We start from the raw sequence: 18,294 nt of genomic DNA on the forward strand, positions 1-18,294 counted from the left end.
CTCTTAGAGCCTCCAGAAAGAACCCATCTCTATGGACATCTTGATTTTAGCCCATACTGCCCATTTTGGACTTCTGATCTCCAAACTTTCAGAGAATAAATTTGTGTTGTTTTAAGCCACTGAACTTGTTAAAGCAGCAACGGGAAACTACTATGCATGCTTCTGGTCACATGTGCTGTATTTCACAAAAGCCACTTTCTGACTCCTTATGACTCATGTTCCTACTTCCCAAAAAAGGTGAAGTGAAAACTTAAGCTTCCAGAAGGAAGCATTCACTTTGATGGAACGGGCCTCTCCAAGGGCTCCTCGTGTTCCCCACTGTGACAGAATTAGCTTCTCTGGAAGAAAGGAGCTTGGTTAGGGAAGGTTACAACAACCTGCCAAAAGTCACACAAAACCAACAGGTCACAGACTTTCTGGAAAAGCCTCAGATTACGAGAACCCAATCATTGATAACAAATAGTAGTATCACTTTACACGTGCCTGACTTTTTGTGGGTTTTATTACATTTATATACCTTGCCTTATTTTTATTTTTTTTTATTTTTTCTAATTTTTTGCAATATAGACCCTGAGATGTATTACAGCAAACTCCATTGTATTATTTATTTATTTATTTTTAATTTTTGGCTGTGTTGGGTCTTCGTTTCTGTGCGAGGGCTTTCTCTAGTTGTGGCAAGTGGGGGCCACTCTTCATCACGGTGCATGGGCCTCTCACTATCTTGGCCTCTCTTGTTGCGGAGCACAGGCTCCAGACGCGCAGGCTCAGTAGTTGTGGCTCACGGGCCTTGTTGCTCCGTGGCATGTGGGATCTTCCCAGACCAGGGCTCGAACCCGTGTCCCCTGCATTGGCAGGCAGAGTCTCAACCACTGCGCCACCAGGGAAGCCCTACATTGCCTTATTTTGATTCATCCAACCTATAAAAATAACCTGTTCAAAAACTACACCCTCAGAAAGTGACAGATCCAGAATTTGAACCAGGTCTTTTGTCTCTAAAACCAATTTTCTTTCCCCCAAAGAAGAATACCCCTCATGGGTGGATCACTGAGACAACTATGGATCCCCTCCAACAACTACTCTACTCCTGGTGTGATACTTCCTCACCCCGCCCCCGCCGACCCTACTTCTCAGAAGTAACCATTCCAACTGGCCTATCCACAAATTACCTTCATCTTCTTTGGGTTGCGATGCAAACAATGGCAGGCAGAAGGAGGGGAGCAAAAAGGAAAGAAAAAAACCAAGACAATATAAGAAAGGGCTAATCCAGACAACAGACCAGTCCATTCTTCCAGAAAACAGAGCCGAAACTTTGTTAGAAATCTATTTCTTGGAGGCGGAGCCTGGACTCAGGGAGGGAGTCTGATACAGAAAAAGGGAATGTGGTTGGGACTGAGAGTCAGGGGGCCTCAAACTCTGCTTCTGTCCCAGACTAGTTGTTGGTCTTGAAAAAGTCACTTCACTTGCTCATCTCACTTGACATTCTGTAAAAAGTGGGAGTTGGACTAGATAAGCTCTACTAGCAATTTCAACTAAGACACTTCTGAGATTCTACCTCTGCAGGTTTTTTCCAAGTAGGAATACTCTGTTTCAGAAGAGATACTTGAGTCATTCTCAACCTAGGGCAGGAACTTTTTTTGAGCTTCTTTACTCTGAAGCAAAACGTATCTGCTGTCACACATGACTCTCAAGGCAGGAACAAGTGATTGCTATTATGCAACTAAATACTAGGAACTGCCTAGGTTATGAATAATGACTAACATTTCTTGAGCATCTGTGTGTATCTACATCTTTCACAAAGGACATTGTTCTTCTTCACATCCTTTGGCAACTCATGAACTGTCACTCACCAAACCACCTAAATTTAAAACTATATATTCTGTGTTTACATTTCAAGGTCTACCAACTCTTAGAAATTCGATTCCCACAAACATACAACCTACCATGTAAAATACAACTTCCCTTTTTGGGGGGTAAGTCTACTTTCTCCAACCTTGATTCAGGTACCTCCCCCATGCCCCATTCAAGGTCTTCTGCTTGTTTCCTCCTCCGTCTTCTTTCCTCTATCATTTCCTTCCAAATCACCCATCATCCATTCAGATTCCACACCTGCCCACTTGTCTCCAGGTTGTTGGCGAGTACAGACAGACCCAAGTGCGCAGAACAACTTGCAAGGACTTGGAAGACTGGAGAAAACCTTCCCTCAGGGACACAGAGGATGGTCCAGCCCCTGACCACCAGTCACCTCCTGAATCTCGATGTCTTATAGACAGAGCATAGATCCCCGACATTCCTTGAGATGAGCTATTCCTGATGGAGGTGGTGGTAGTGGCAGGGGCTTACCAGAGAGAGGAAATGATAGGAAATGAGCTTAGCACATGGCACGTTGAGATCTCAGCTTCCTGAGATATAAAAGAGGAGGAACTGAGATGGTTTCTCAATGCTTTTTATCCACAGCACTTAATGCATTTACTGGCACACAGCAAGGATGGGGAAAGATTTGTTGAATAAAAAAATGAATGAAGGGTCACACCAGCAAGGATAATCAGGTGACCTCAGCCTGGTTTCCAATGAGAACAAGTTCAGATGTGATATGGATGGGGCTGGGGGTTGGTAGTGAGGTAAGGATGGAAGGGGGTAGGTAAAATCTCCAAGTGGAACTTAGCACTGGGGGAATTCTAAAGAGCAGATGTTTCTTACATCAGATTGCTGATCGTCTGTCTATTCAGTCAGATCTGTCAACAGTCTCAGTTTCAGACAGCAGATTCCAGCTCTCTGTGGAAAGAGCTGGCAAGGAGCTAGGCAGGATCTCAGGGTCCTGGTCCTCTGGAGTCTGGGGAAGCTGAAGGGAACTACCAGAAACCCTAAAGAGAAGCTTTGGAATCATCCTCTGAGAACATCTCATTCACAACCAACTGCAGTCACATCCAACGATTTTACTCACTTTGGAAACGCAAAGGGAAAGAAACATTTTGTTGACCCGCATCTTTGATGTGAAATTCTCTTCTTCCCCGTCTTCTTCTAGGACATCTCTCATTTTGTTTTTTCCTGTCTCTCAAACCATTTCTCTTAGCCTCCTTCACCTGTTCTTTTTCCTCTACCCACCAGCTGGTCCCCCAGAATTCTACCCTTGGCAGTTGGCTCCTTTCCTTTTCTTTACACTCTGCCTGGTTTGTTACACCTACTCCCAAGCCTTCTATTACCATAAATACCCAAATTGATATTTCTAGCCGTAACCACTCTGAGTTCCAGATCCCCATTTCCAATTGCATCTGTACCTTTGTGTCTATAGCACCTAAAACATGTCTCAAACCAGATGTGTTGCCTCATCCTCTAAATCACCCTATCTTCTGTATGTTCTATCTCAGTTCATAATGTCTCCACCATTCTAGTTTCCCAAGCTGGAAATCCTGAGCTACCTTTATGCTCCCCTAGTCTTCACACCCCACAGATTATAAATCCTGTCAATTCAATTTCAAAAACCTCTCTAGTATCTGGCTCTTGGGTATTTTAATCCAAGTCCTATTTATCTTTCACCTGGACTATTACAACCACCTTCTAACTGGCTTCCACGCCTAGCTTTTCTCTGCTCCATTCCCCTTTATACTGACTTCTCTGCCTTATAATGTTATTTCCCATAACCTCTAGGAAACAGTCTGGCCCTAATTTCTCCACTCTCATCTCTCACTACTCCTTTTCTGTCTCCTTCCCACCAGTCTCCAGCCCCCATGTGCCTTATGCTCTGAATTTCATGCTGTTCTCTCTGACTTAGAATGCTCTTCCCTCTTCTATACCTGGAGAATCTTTATTCATTCTTTAAGTTCTGCCTTAATTGTCACCTCCTCTGCTTTCCTCAACCTTCTCAAGTTACAGTAATTGCTTTCTCGGTGGTCCCACAGAGCTTTTCTTCAAACCTCTACTATGGCACTAATTGCATTATTAAATCATGTTTATGGTTTATATGCCTTTCTCTCTTGAGGAAGGCTGAGCTCCTGGAGAAGAAAGACAATTTTCTTTGCATCCCTAACACGTTCCTGGCATATAGTAGGCAACTCAGTAAATGCCCACTGGAAGAATGAATAAAATAATGTCAGATCTAAAGTTAGGCCCAACTGTTTCCTTTGGTAGACAAAATTTTTCCTTTTCTTTCTAAGCTAGATAGTATCAAGTTACTCATTTAGTTGGGGGGAGGGGTGGTGGTGAGATGATTCAAGAAACCCAAATTGAAATTAAAATTTGCCTCCATCTTCATTTGCAGTGTGATATTAAATCATTTGAACTGCCTACTGATCTCCCTACCTCTCAAACTGTAGAAGAGTACCGCTCCCTTCTTATTTGCCCTTTAAATTTACTTCAGGGCCCCTCTGTCTGGTTATATCACCTCCTCCTCCTCTCACTTAGATATTGCATCTATCTCTTGCATCACACTTAATCATAACATGACATTTAATCATAACTTTCTATCTTCCACGCTAGATTGTCAGTCCCCTGAGGGCAAGGATTACATCTAATTGTAAGGATTACATCAATTGTACTCCCAACTCCTCTTATAATAGGTCATAATAGCTGCCCATAAGTACGCCGGGAAATGTCTGTATTTTTTTCTTAAAAAATGGCATTACCCAGGGAACTTTTCATGGAGATAAAACATATACAATTTTTTTTTGTCTTGTTTCTCAAAGATTTCAATTGTCAAGATACGTTATAAGAGGTCCCAAAGAGATAGATAACTGTGCAGAATTGGCTGAAGACCTTGGACAAAGCACTTCATAGGTGATGGAGGGAAGATCCTCTCTACCTTGCTTACTTCACTAAGTGAAGCTTCATAAGGCTTGAGGGAGAAGAGATGGAAGAGAGAGGATAATAGAGAGAAAGGGAGGGGGGAGGGGAAGGAGAAGAAAGCAAAGGGAAGGGAGGCCAGTACTGTGGTTGAACTAGTTCTCCAGGGCGGGTAAAATCTGATTCGGCAAAAAGAGGAGAAAGGAAAGGCATGCAGGCAATTCAAGGACAGGCTGATAAAGAAAGGAGACAGCAGATGCTGCAGGTTCAGAAATCCAGCAACCCTGTGTGGTTCTACGTGTGGTTGTCTGTGTTTAAAGAGACTGTACACAAAAGCAGCCATTCAAGGCAGGTTTCTTTCCTTCTCTCTCCCTGCTTCCTGCCCAAGATAAGAGAATAAACAGAGAGCCAATGCGCACAGTAAATATTTCTGAATGGGGCACTGTCAACACGGAAGTAGGATTCTAAACAATCCTGCTACCTGATTCATAGAGAAGGTTTATCCAGCAAAACCTGAAAAGAAATCTGAAACATCTGGCCGCCCCTGGCCATCTGTGCTGTCAGCTTCCTCTTGGCATGCTCCGGACTGCTGTGAGCTGCGATGGTGGTGTTTCTCCCAGCTTCCCACCGTGTGTGGCAATAGCTGGTCCTGGTGGAGTTCACCGCCACCGTTGGTTTATGTACAGGAATGTTTATTCTTCCACTGGGGCAACTGAACACAATGGGAATTGTTACACAAACAGCTGGTGATTCTGTAGAAGGGGAGATGTCCCTTTAATTAAAAAGGTGCCAAGGAGCAACTTCTTTCCCCCAGGGGCTGGGCTCAGGGCACTAACTTCCTCTCTCATTTAACCAGCATTGTGGTTGTATTTTGCAACACAGCACATTATACCAATTTGAAAATTATACTAATGTATACTAGTTAGACGACTCCCCACCGTTGTAATTGCCCCGTATTTTTCTTCCTTTCCGTTCATTTATTCTTTAGAATATCAATAGTCCTGAAGAGTTTTTTTTTAAGGGAGAAGAATTTGACCATATAGCACTGGGGAAAATAAAACAAAACAAAAAAACCCAGAGAAGCCAAACACTTCGGAACAGAAAAGCACACACGAGGCAGTGAAAACATCCTGGCGTTGAACAAAAACGCTGTCCATGTTACCCCTGAGTCACCAGAACTGGGATCGGAAAGGTGGTTGACCTCAACCCCTTTTACAGGTGGGAACACTGAGGCCCAGGGAAGGAAAAGGATGTATATGAGTCCAAACAGCCAACAAGTGAGAGCAGAGTGAAAGCCCAAGGCGGGGTTCTGAAAGAAAGGTACACAGAGTTTGCTTTCATTGTGCATTATCCCTGGGCCACCTGCGGGGTGAGGGCCGAACCCAGAGCCTGTCAACTATCTGTAGAGAATTATTCACCTAGGCCGAGAAAAGGCACACCGGCTCCTCAGAGAGTCACTGTGGAGGATTTGCAGCCAGCTAGAGCCAGTGGCTGACTTCAGAGTGCCAGGTGGCAGAACTTGACATTCATCTATTCCTGCACAGAATATAATAGGGTGCTGTGCACACAGTAGAAGCTCAGACAATTTCTGGATGTTCATCTGAGGCACTTCACCATAAGCCTCATCCTCTTAAGCAGCAGGTGGCAAAAATAACATGACAGCAAAGTCACCAGCAAAACGGGATGTTAGCGAGAGGACCAACAAGGACGGACGTCACCTACATAGCCTGAGCTCTTGACAGAAGGTCCAGAGGACACAGGCTGCTGCTACATCTATCCCTCCCTCTTCCAGGGAAGAGAAAACTCAGAGATTCTCCCATAAGTCTCTGGGAAAACCCCCAGTGGCACCTGGAGAACTTCCCAATGAAGAAGACAAGGGCTTTCAGCCCTGAGGGGTCCGCAGCCATCTCATTCTCCCAACAGCAACTCTGTCCTGCCTGGGACCCTGCCCGTCACACGCAGGAGCCATTCTTCAGTGCGCTTTATTTTTTTCTCTCCAGGGCTGGAGTCTGATTCCATTTGAGATGAATCAGAAGACAACCATATGGCACTCCTTCAAATCTCCAGCCTGGCCATTTATTACAGTCAGCAGTTTGGGTGGCTCTGCTCTGCTCCGGGCCCGCTTCCACTCGGCCGGCAACCCCGGGGCAGTTTGCAGGGAGAAGATGCTGAGGAAGGAGGCCATCAGCCTCTACTCCACGGCCACAGCTCAGTGAGGAGCAGAGATAGAGAAGTGGGGGACAATTGGGAACCCCGAAACAAAGGGAGTCGTGCGGAATGAAATCACCGCTGGAGTAGCAGTCACGCCTCCCTCCTCACTGAGGGATTACCGGCGTTCCCCAACTGTTTTCTGCACCCTTAACCCTCACAAGGATCCACGGAGCTACATACTATTACTGTTGTGGACGAAGAATGTCACCTGCCATTTCAGTAAACAAAGGATGCTGCAGCCATCAAGCCTGCAGCCACTGCAGCCGTCCCCAGCTGTGCACCCTGAGGGGACTCAGGATGGAGAAAAGCAGGATCCTGGCCCCAGATAGCTGAGGTGCCTTTCAAAGGAATGATCTCAGTGACTCCAGACTCTTGGCATTTTCCCATACATAGAAAAGTGCTAAACCCATTAACTTAAGATGTCTGGTTTTCTTTAATCAATAGTAATCTTTTGTTGTTCTGACCACCTGGTTTTTACTGCAGAACTCCTATATACCCTGGGTCCTCCCCCACCTCTTGAGAGCCGTCCCCCAGAGCCATCTGAGAGGCTGCCTCTCGGGCTTGAGTCCTCAGCAAGTCCCCCCAACAAAACATAATCCTCAACTTCTAGGTTGGGCATTTTTTTCAGTCAACATTATCAACAGTGTACAGACAGGTGAACTGAGGCTCAGGGCTTTCGGCAACGTGCCCAAGGTCACCAGCTGGGAAGAGGCAGAGCTGGGATTCAAACCCAGGCTGTGCCGACGACAGCTGCCACGGTGAGACGTCTGTGTATCAGGCAGAGGGTACTGGGTCTCTCCAGTTCCTGCCTGCCCTAGAAGAGGGACACACCCTCACACACATCCACACCAGATGCCCTCCGGGACGAGGGTGGCGCTGAGCTCCGCCTCCGCTGTCAGCAGGAGCAGAGCTGGTGGGAGACCCAGGGTTCCCTGGGTTTGTTGCCTCTCTGAAAAGCAAAGCCCTTAGCTCGGAGCATTCTCGTCCACTCAGTGAAAAGCAGTTAGAGTTTGAGGCCCCCAAGGGCGGGGTGGTGACAAAAACCACAGGATAGAGTCATGAGGCAGGATGCACTTCACTCTTTGGGGCGCTTAATTTGAACCTGTTTTCTCGTGAAATTATCAATGTCTGAAACTTAACAGTGATCAGGTACATGAATCCGCTTTGTCATCTCTAAAGTGGTCTAAAAACCTAAGGTAGTATTAGGGCATAACAGGAAATTTTCACAGACGCTGTGTGCAAAGGGTTATAATTACCTTATTAGCCCATCCAAATACATCGAGGTCTACTCAGCAATAAAAGGAGACAAACTACTGTTACATGCGACATGGATGAGTCTCAGAAATACCAGGAAAGAAGCCAGGCAGGCACAGGAGTAAGCATTGTATGATTCCGCTCGTATGCAAATTGAGAAAATGTGAACTAATCTCTGGTCCACTCGTATGCAAATCGAGAAAATGTGAACTAATCTCTGGTGACACAAAGTGGGTCGGTGGTTGCCCATCGATAGGGGTGGAGAAGGAATTGACTGCAAGGGGGCACAAGGAAACTTACAGCAGCAAAGGACACGTGCTGTCTTGCAGAGGTGATGCCACAGGTATATTTATTTGTCAAAACTGATCAATCTTTAAATAGGTTTAGCTTATTGTACATAAATTATACCTCAGTAAAGCGAAAAATGAATGTATGCCAAGGTCTTTCCTTTGGAGCCAGGTCCTCTGGGCAGCCTGGAAAGTTCACTGGACTTGCAGTTCTAGCCCAATGCTGTCATGGCAACATGGCCTCACACAGGGCATGTCCCTGGAGTCCTCCGAGACTTAAGTCTCCTAATCTTTAAAACGAGGCTTTTCTCAGGGCTTCCCAGGACTTTTTCACGTCCAGTGGTTAAGAATCCACCTCCAATGCAGGGGACATGGGTTGGATCCCTGGTTGGGGAACTAAGATCCCACATGCCACAGGGGAACTAAGATCCCACATGCCGCAGAGCAACTAAGCCCACATGCCAAAACTACTGAGCTCGCGCACCTCAACTACAGAGCCCGCGTGCCGCAACTAAGACCCGACACAGCCAAAAATAAATTAAATAAATAAATGTTTTTAAAATAAATAAATAAAGCGAGGCTTTTCTCAAGATCAAGAGGGATATTTAGGGCACGTGAGAGCAACTTTTCACCCACAAAATAACACACCCGTGGGCTTCGGTTGGTCTCCTCTTTCTGCCCAAGGCCCCTGGGAAAGCAGCCGCAGCACCCACCCAGAATCAGCCACGATTCAGAGATGCTGAGCTGACCAGGTACTTTCAGGGGATCCAATGTCCACCAGCAGGTAAGCTGGAGAAGGCCAGAGAAACTGCAGGCTTGAATTCACAGGCTCTGCAAGATGCCTCTCAATTCCTTGCGTTGCCAGCTCGGAGCTGCTTTTATCTCTGGGCAGTGATGCATAGCTAATGCTGACTGTCCAAAGCAAAGTCAAAGGCACTTGGTCCAGCTCCTTCCTTCTGCCACTGTCCTGCTCTTCAGCTGGGCGTTGTTCAAATATCAGCAACCAAACAGCACATGCAAATCCTCGCTGGAGATTTACCACCACGATCTCACCTCCTTCCTTTTCTTTTCATCCAACACCATAATACCATAATCCTACCTACCTTGGGTCCAGATTATATTTTTAACTGAGTTCTAAGTCCCTTCCTGCCCCTCAGCTCATTCGGTCTTCACAAAGCCTCGTGAGTTACACAGCACAGAAGCTGAACAGGATATTGAGGAAAGGGGTTCAACAGAAGACCTAAATGCTTCAAGTGTCGGTCAGAAGCTGGGCTAGGACTCAGGGCATCAGACTCCAGCCAGAGGGTCCTTTTGTAAAATTCTACTTCTCAATCATTAGAGAACATTCGAGAGCCATGTGCTGTAGACAAAGTATTAGCCATAGGCAGTCTCGAACGAATGGAACCAAAACAAAAGGCCAGAGTTGTGTCGGTGGGGCCTCCTCAAATTCAGTTGCTGGGTGTGTGCTCCCAGAGTTCCAGTGGCAGAGAAGCCTCCGCTGCCCCCCAAAACCACAGAGGCAAGTAAGAGAGCAAGTAGGGAACACAAAGCAACACGCCAAGGGGGTAAGGTTGGGGGGGATAAATTGGGAGACTGGGATTGACATATACACACTACTATATATAAACCGCGTAACTAACAGAGGCCTGCTGTGTGGCACAGGGAACTCTACTCGGCGCTCTGTGATGGCCGATGTGGGAGGGGAATCTGCAAGGGGGGGTGGACATATCAATATGTGTATTATGGCTGATTCACTTTGCTGTACACCTCAGGCTGGCACAACGTTGTAAATCAACTATACTCCAATAAAAATTAAAAAAAAAAAAAAGATACAAAAGACAAAAAAAAAAAATAGCAACACTACGTCAGAGTTCACCCTGCCTTCTTGGGTGATCCGTTCAGACCCTTCCTGGCCCCAGGCCTTTCCCAGCACACACACTCTTCCTTTTCCTTCCAACCAACCTCACTCCAGTCTTGACAAAGCTGGGCCTTTATTTTTAGAACTTTGGGGAAAAGGAAGAGCTAAGGGCATAGAAAGAAAAAGGAAGGGTTAGGACATTTTGGCCCCTTGAAAGCTTCCTTCCTGAGGCCTCCCTAACACCTCCTTGCCTTGTGCTTGCGTGTGTGCGTGTGCGTGCACACGCACGCACACACGATATAAACGGCCACTTCTCGAACCTTCTCCACATGGCTGCTGTTCTTCTACAGCAGCATCTAAGTTGGACCAAAGGTCATAGGGTAGGATGGAAAAAACCTAGCACGGCTCCAGGGGCATAATGAGCTAGAGGGACATACCCGACTCCTCTCAGTAGCTGTCAAGCACTTAATAAGCATGCACTGATTAATCCTATTCCCCTCAGAGGAAGCCAGCCAGGCCCTGAGGGCTTGAGTGACTTATCCAAGACCAGAGCACAGCACAGGCTGCGTGGGACCTGGGCCTTGCTGGCATCGGAGCTCTCTACGGTCCACCCAGAGCCCAGCGGAAGGGCCCTTCTTGCTGCTGCACAAGATCAGACGCAGTTACACCCAGAGGGGAAACCAGAGCTGCCAGGCCTGGTTACCACCATTCCCTCCAAAGGGCTGTGTTCCAGACCTCGGTCTCCTTCCTTCTTGAAGCATCACAGCCTGGTCTTCCTGAATCCAGGAAACCATCACTGCTCTCTCCCACTTTCCATTTCATCACGCTCCTTCCTCCAGGCTTAAAGCCTAAGAAAGAGGCTTCTCAGGAGCGGAGCCCGGTGCCCTTGCTCTCTTTCTTCACAGCTCTCCAAAATGAAGTTAAAAGTCTGCTCTCTGCACAGATGTAGAGCACAAACGTATGGACACCAAGGAGGGAAAGTGGTGGGGGGTGGTGGTAGTGGGATGAATTGGGAGATTGGGATTGACATGTATACACTAACATGTATAAAATAGATAACTAATAAGAACCTGATGTATAAAAATATATATAAAATAAAATTAAAAAAAAAAAAGTCTGCTCTCTGGAATCTCAGATGGCCCTGGGGAGAAGTCCCTCTTCTTACTGACCTGATTAAGTTATTAAGAGGAAGGCTGACCACATCAGCCTCCCTGGGCTGAAGAAGAGATGCCAGCCCAGGTAGGGAGTAGACTAGATCAGGTGACCGCCAAGGGGCCTGACGCTCCAAGACAGAGAATTTGAGGAAGACAGAACAGCAAGCCTACCCCCCTCCCCAGGACGTTTCATCATGACCCACTCTGTCACCTTTCCAGTAAAGAGAGGCAGTGCTAGTAATAATAGTAGCTGTGATAGGCTGAAAAGGGGCTCCTCCCAAAATATTCATGCCCTACTTCCTGGAACCTGTGAACATTACCTTATGGCTAGAAAAAGGGTTTTGTGAATGAGATTAAGTTAAGGATCTTGAGATGGGGAGATTATCCTGAATTATCTGGGGAGGCCCTAAATGCAATCACAGTGTCTTCACAGGAAAGAGGCAGAGGGAGATTTGACACAGAGAGAAAAGAAGGCGAGGCAACTGCAGAAGCAGAGACTGGAGGGATGCTGCCACAAGCCAAAGAATGCCAGCAGACACCAGGAGCTGGAAGAGGCAAGGAACAGATTCTCCCTTAGAGCCTCCGGAGGGGGCAGAGCCCTGCCAGCACCTTGATTTCAGCCCAGTGATGCTGATTTAGGGCTTCTGGCCTTCAGAACTGTGAGAGAATAAATTTCTGTGTTTTTAAACCACCCGGAATGGGGTAATTTGTTACAACAGAAACTAATACAGTAGCGAACACTTAAAGATCACCCACTGTGTGCCAGGCACTGCTCTAGATGTTCTACCCACATTAACTCATTACATCCTGGTCCTGGATGTGAGGCCTGAGCTGAGCCGACACATGCCTGAGTTTGAATCCCAGGTTCACTGCTCACTGTTGTGACCCTGAGCAAGTTATGCAACCTCTCTAAACCTCTGTTCCCCAGTTCATAAAATGGGCTTATAATTACCTTTCTCACTGGGCTGCTGGGAGGATAAAATGGATAATAAATGTGAAGTGCTTAGAACAGTACATAGTAAGTACTCACTAAATGCTAGTTATTATGAGATCTCAGCGATTGAACAAGCCAAAATTAAACCATCATCCTAATGTTTCAGCACGTAGACAAGGCCTCTTGGACCCAGTGAAGGAAAGAAGATGTCCTGTTAAAGCCACCTCGAAGAGCAAACACCACACAGTCTGAAGAATTCAGTTAAGTATTTCTTCCCTTAATTAAGCAATTTAGGTCCTTAACGCTGGCCTCATTTCAGAAAAGGCAAATGCCTGGGGCTGTGCTAATTCTGCAGCCTTGCTCCACAGACTTCTGGCCCCTACCTGACCCTTCTTAAGGACACCTATGCACATCCATCACACGAAGGACCTGACTTGCAGCTTCCACACCTGGCACACCCCTGCAGAGCCCACCACATCTCCCTGTAACTCTGGCGTCAGCAACTGGAAGTTAGTAGGAGGCAGAAATGTCAGTCCATTTTATGGCCTTCCAAGGCCACTCCGACCTGTCCCAGCAGGCTGGGTGGAATGATAAAATCAGGGATCAGCTTTGATCAAGAGATTACAGCCAAGTTAATAGTAAAGAATAAAGGTTTGCCCAGAGGCCAAGTAAGGGAGACCTAGCATTATCACCTGAAACACGGGAGAAGAAAACAAACTTTCGTCAAGTTGGCCCTTTCTGATAAAGTTTGCCCAACTCCCTGTTCAGGTGATGTCATTCAAAAAAAGCAGCGCCCTACAAGGATCCCAGGCCTTGTGTCCCAGCCTAAGAAATCTGCCTGTGAGGAATTAACCGAGGGAGAAGGGCCTGGCCACCCGGCCTTGTCTTCTTCCCAGGCAGCGTTCCAGCCCCACGGCCTCGGGCGGCCAGCCTCCGAAGACTCCTGCTGCCGCTGCTGCCTTGTGCTGGCGACCAGGCCTCTTCCCAGCAAGCTGCTGCGGCAGCCACCTGCGCGCTCGCTGCCCTTCCCTACGCCACCCTCCCGGAGGAAGAAGGATGAGGGAGGACCGCTCCCCCTCCTCACTCTCAGGCACCCCCAGATTCCTGCGCTGCCGTCACCGCTGACGAGAACCCAGGTCCCCCGGGAGAAGTGCTTCCCCTTCTCATTCCATCCTCCCCGTCAATGAACACGAGGCAACCCCCACGCTCCCGCTCCTCCTACTCCGAGGGAGACAGAGCCCGAGAGCGACATCCGGAGCTGGAAGCCGCAGCAGTGGCAGCACCGGCCTCCCTGCCCCGCCGTGCCTTGCCCTTTTCCAGCCACAGAGGATCCCAAGCCAGCCCGGCGTTCCGGATCGAGAGGGGGCCCGAATCCGCGGTGGGGGCCCGAATCCGCGGTGGGGCCCCGCCTCCCCGGGGGCTCAGCGCTGGAGACCTCGGGGAGCCCGGGAGAGACTCGCTTAGCCCCACCCTCTGAGGCCGGGCGCGGGCCACCGTACCCGGGACTCGAACCCTGTGCCCTCGCCCTTCGGCATCCCAAGCCCTTAGGCACGCCTCACCGTCGGCATCGCCAGCAAGCCCCCAGCCCAGCGCTCGGGCGCGGCGCCTTCCCCTGCAGCCCCGCCAGGAGGAACCGAGTCCCGGGCCGCCCGCGCGCCCAGCCTACCCCCAACAGGTCGTGGGCAGCGGGGAACGCGCCGCCCGCCGGGCAGGCGCCGGGAGGCGAGCCGGAGCGAAGCCGAGGGCCGGTCGCCTGGGGCGGGAGGGGTCGCCGGGGCGGCGAGCCCGGCCACTTACGCGCGGGCTCTGGGGAACCCCATGGACAGGAGCACGTCCAGCGCCGATCCATGCTTGATGGTGCCGGGGCGCTGCTGGCGGTTCCTCCGCGGGGTGACTTTGCTGTACAGCTCCTCTCTCGCAGCCATGCCGAGCGGGCTGGGGTGGCCGTACTGAGCCATGCTCAGCGGCCAGCCATCGCCCGGGAAGGCGCCCGAGCCGGAGGGTCCCGGAGGGCGGAGGGCTGGCCCGGAGCCGGGGCGGGGGCTCGGGGACCCGGTGCCGGGAGGGAGGCGGCGGCGGCGGCGGCGGCGGCGCTCGGAGCTTCCCCGGTGTCGAGACTCTGACGCTTCCTGGTGAGGCCACCGGAGCCAGAACGGCCCGCCGCGAGCGGCTTCTCCCCGACCGGCCGTCAGCCCCTCGGGCCCCGGCTGCCCCCTGCACGGCGCCCGCAGCAGCCCTCTCTCCTCCGCCCCTTTCCTTCTCCGCTCCCAGCAGTCCGGGAATTTGCAATGAGTAATTTTTGAATGGATCAAAAAGGAAAAGGAGCCTTGTGGGCCGGCCCTGCCTCGCCTGTACCCGGGCCCCGCCCCTCTCTTAAAGCGGCAGCGCAGCCCCGGCTGCTCCCGCAAGCTGTGGAGTCCAGGTGATCTGAGCGGAGGATTCGAACCAGCGAGGGCTGCCTGTGTACGTTGGTTCCGGAGAGTCACTCCCAGCGCTCCAGCTTCTCCATGGCTTTCATCAAGGGCCAGCTGGGCCTCAAGACACCAGATCAACCCATTTCAAGTTTCCTGTGGTTCTAGATGGGGTTTTATTAATGGAAATTGGGCGAACTGATGGATGACATTAATGGACAAGAAGGCCGAGCCATGAGGCCCAGATAAAAGGTTTTGCTTCCCAAAGACCCTGCAAAACCCAGAGGATTGGGTTACGGCTACTGGAGACTGAGTTTCCAACAGCTGGCTAAGGGGCCACACCGAAGACCTTCCGGGTTCTCCGTGACCTCCGTGACCTAGATGGTGACTTCAGGGCAAAGAGTGGAACCTGGGGCTCTCGGCCTAGGAGGGGAGAGGAAGGGAGGGAGAGGACAGGGCAGAAAGAAGAGAGAGGGGAAGATGACAGGAGGAAGGAAGTGGGAAGTGGAGGAGGGTGGAGGGAGCAGGAACAGAGAAAGAACACTTTCTAGTTGTAAGAGGTGTTCAGCTTGGAATGGGTTGATCTTCAACAGCAAATGAGTATCCCGTCAATAAAAGCGTTCAACGTAAAGAATAAGTAAATTGCATCATAAGTTGGCCCAAACTACTCCCACCTCAAAGAAGGTAGAAGTCCTAGCCATCCCTACTCCCCAGTGCCCCACACCATGAACTTGGCTTGGGGATGTTAAAGCTCTTCCATTCGGAGACAAACTTATGGTCCTCAGGTCCTCAGTCAGGGACAAGGACCCTGCCTGGTGTACTCCCTGCAAAAGGCAAAGAGTAAACCCTGGCTGCTCTTTTTCAGGTAATAATAATAATTATAACACCACCTAACATTTATTGGGCTCTTGTATGTGTCAGTCATTGTGTTCAGGATAATAAATGAATTAACTCTTTGAATTTTTATGAACCTATGGGGTGTGTATGATTATTATCCCAGTTTGCAGAAGAGAAAACTCAGCTCGGAGAGGTTGAGGAAGATTGTAGGGCTGGTAAGTCAGAGCCAGAGCTTTTGGTGCCTTGGATGCGTTGCTTCTGCTGTCTACAGCCCCGTGTCCTTATCTGTATGCATCATAGTAACTAGCCTTACACACTCTGGGTTCTCCAAAAATGTCAGCTCCTTCCCTCGCCTGAAGCATGGGGGAGGGACGATGACCAGCTCTCAAGGAGCAGCCTTTTGATGTTGCTTTATAAAGCGTCTAAGGGTTTTACCAGGGGAAATGACACAGCTTAATTCTCTTAGCCCAGAATTTGTTTTCTAAAAAATATCCGGTGGTGTTTGGAAGTGGGGAGATAAGGACTACTGGGGCTTAAGCAACAATGTGCATAATTCTGTCTCCTGCTGTGTAAGGGATGAGGAAAAGTTCCTGGGTGGGGGCTTCTGCTGGAGCAGAGGAAGTGTCTTGAAGCCATGCAGAGGGCTTCTCCTGGGCATGGAGCGAAGGGACAAACCATACCTAGTAGACTAGCCTCCCTGGGACGTGTTCGGTAAAGGACGCTGGCCCTTACCCGATATTCTGAATTTCTTCCAAATGCCTGGGCTGGGAGTTAAATGATCTGCAACCTAGTCAAGCGATAATGTCTGTAGAAGCACTTTGTAAACCATAAGTACCACACAAATAACAATTGAAATTTACTGAGAACTGATGCTGTTCTTAGCGTCTTACACATATAACTCATTAGTCCCTTGACAAGGCAATGATGTAGGTACCACCATATTATCATTGGCCACTTTACAAATGAAAATCTTGAAGGAGACAGAGATCAAGCATCTTGTCCAAGATCACATGGCCAGTAAGTGGTTTGAACCCTTAAAATTTGTCCAAACAACCACTTACTGCCATTACTATGATGATGAAGAGATGCCATGTTATTAAAATAACATGGTCAAATAATAACCTTTTTGACTCCTCCTGTTACCGAACTGAATTTGGGTCCACTCACTCAAAGTGTAGCAAAGCCAATTTACCGACGCCAGACTGTGGTGAAGGAAAGTAGAGTGTTTATTGCGGGGCACCAAGCAAGGAAGTGGGAGGCAAGCCTCAGATCCATCCCAGTTTGATCTTTGAGTTAAGGTTTTCTGCTTTCTCTCTCTTTCTCTCTCTTTTTTCCACACGGCTTGTGGGATCTTAGTTCCTTGACCAGGGATTGAACCCGGGCCACAGCAGTGAAAGTGCTGAGCCCTAATTACTGGACCGCCAGTGAATTCCCTGGGTTTTTTTGTTTTTGTTTTTTTCTAAAGAAGAACAAAGAGGCTGGGATTAATCCTCATCCTGTGACATTTCTGTGACATTTCTCGGAGTCAGGATGTCTCTGGTTTACAATTCTCTGGTCACGTGGTCCATGGCTCGGGGACCTGTTAGCTCATCTTGCCCTGGAGAAACCTGAGTTTGTTCGTTAATGATGATATCTAACGATACAACAGCAATTTTATCAACAACAGCAATTTTAGTACATTAACGATGTTATCGACCACAGCAATTTTAGTCATCTGACTCTGGTTGATTAGTGTTCAGTTAGCACAGGATTGAAGTCAGAGGGACAAGAAAGGAAAGTTTTGGATAGAGAGATTAGTCAGAAACTTGGTAACGGAACTCAGTTTTACGGGGACTCAGTTTCACTCCTATCCCCCTTGACACAGAATTGCTGGATCTCTGTTTCTCTAGAAAAATTGAATTGTCTTTCTCCCTCCTCTAGGCAAACTGTGAGAGGAAATGATGGGTATAAAAATAGTTTTAGGTAGCCTGGAAAGAGCACTATGGAAAAACCAGACACCTTAGACTCAAACTGTTTTGTTTTGAGGCACTTTTACAGAAATCCTATCCCGGCTTCCTCATCAGGCTTCAGCCCAGCACTCATTTTATTTAAGACTGCTGCTGTTTTGTTCTGCATGGGTAAGGTGCTAGCAATTAAGATGCATTGTGCTTTAATTGTATTGACTTTGAAAAGCTAGGGGAAGCTTTATAAAAGTGTATATTGTTATATGACAAAGAGAAGAGGAATGACTATTCATTGGACAGGATATCTGACAGCAGTGGGGAGGAGAGAGGGGGCCTCACACAGTGAGGAAGCTGACGCATCAGCGTCAAGCTGCTCCCTCAGAAGGGAAGCAAGTTGTCATGTCCCCCTGCACCCACAGGTCATGTCAGAATCCACCCTGGCCCACAACCTCCTTTTTTTTTTTCCTTTGGCAGCGCCACTTGGCTTGTGGAATCTTAGTTCCCCAACCAGGGATCGAACCTAGGCCCTCAGCAGCGAAAGCGTGGAGCCCTAATAAGTGGACTATCAGGGAATTCCCCCACAAACCTCCTTCTGTTCATGTGAGCACTGCTTAACTGCACGCCCGCTG

The 18,294-nt window shown here is 48.7% G+C and overlaps 1 protein-coding gene across 2 annotated transcripts in view; it reads right to left on the reverse strand.

Moving 5' to 3' along the window:
- UBASH3B (ubiquitin associated and SH3 domain containing B) overlaps nucleotides 1-14,740 on the reverse strand; it is a 140,347-nt gene extending 125,607 nt beyond the window's left edge. Inside the window, exon 1 of one of the 2 annotated variants that reach the window (XM_059929274.1) lies at nucleotides 14,272-14,740. In XM_059929274.1, coding sequence (XP_059785257.1) covers nucleotides 14,272-14,432 — 161 coding nt within the window. In that variant the 5' untranslated portion in view covers nucleotides 14,433-14,740. The remainder of the gene's footprint in view (nucleotides 1-14,271) is intronic. The other variant, XM_059929275.1, reaches the window with a different exon arrangement.
- Between the last annotated feature and the right edge of the window lie 3,554 nt (nucleotides 14,741-18,294).

Source organism: Balaenoptera ricei, chromosome 8 (assembly GCF_028023285.1).
Source record: "Balaenoptera ricei isolate mBalRic1 chromosome 8, mBalRic1.hap2, whole genome shotgun sequence".
NCBI lineage: Eukaryota > Metazoa > Chordata > Mammalia > Artiodactyla > Balaenopteridae > Balaenoptera > Balaenoptera ricei.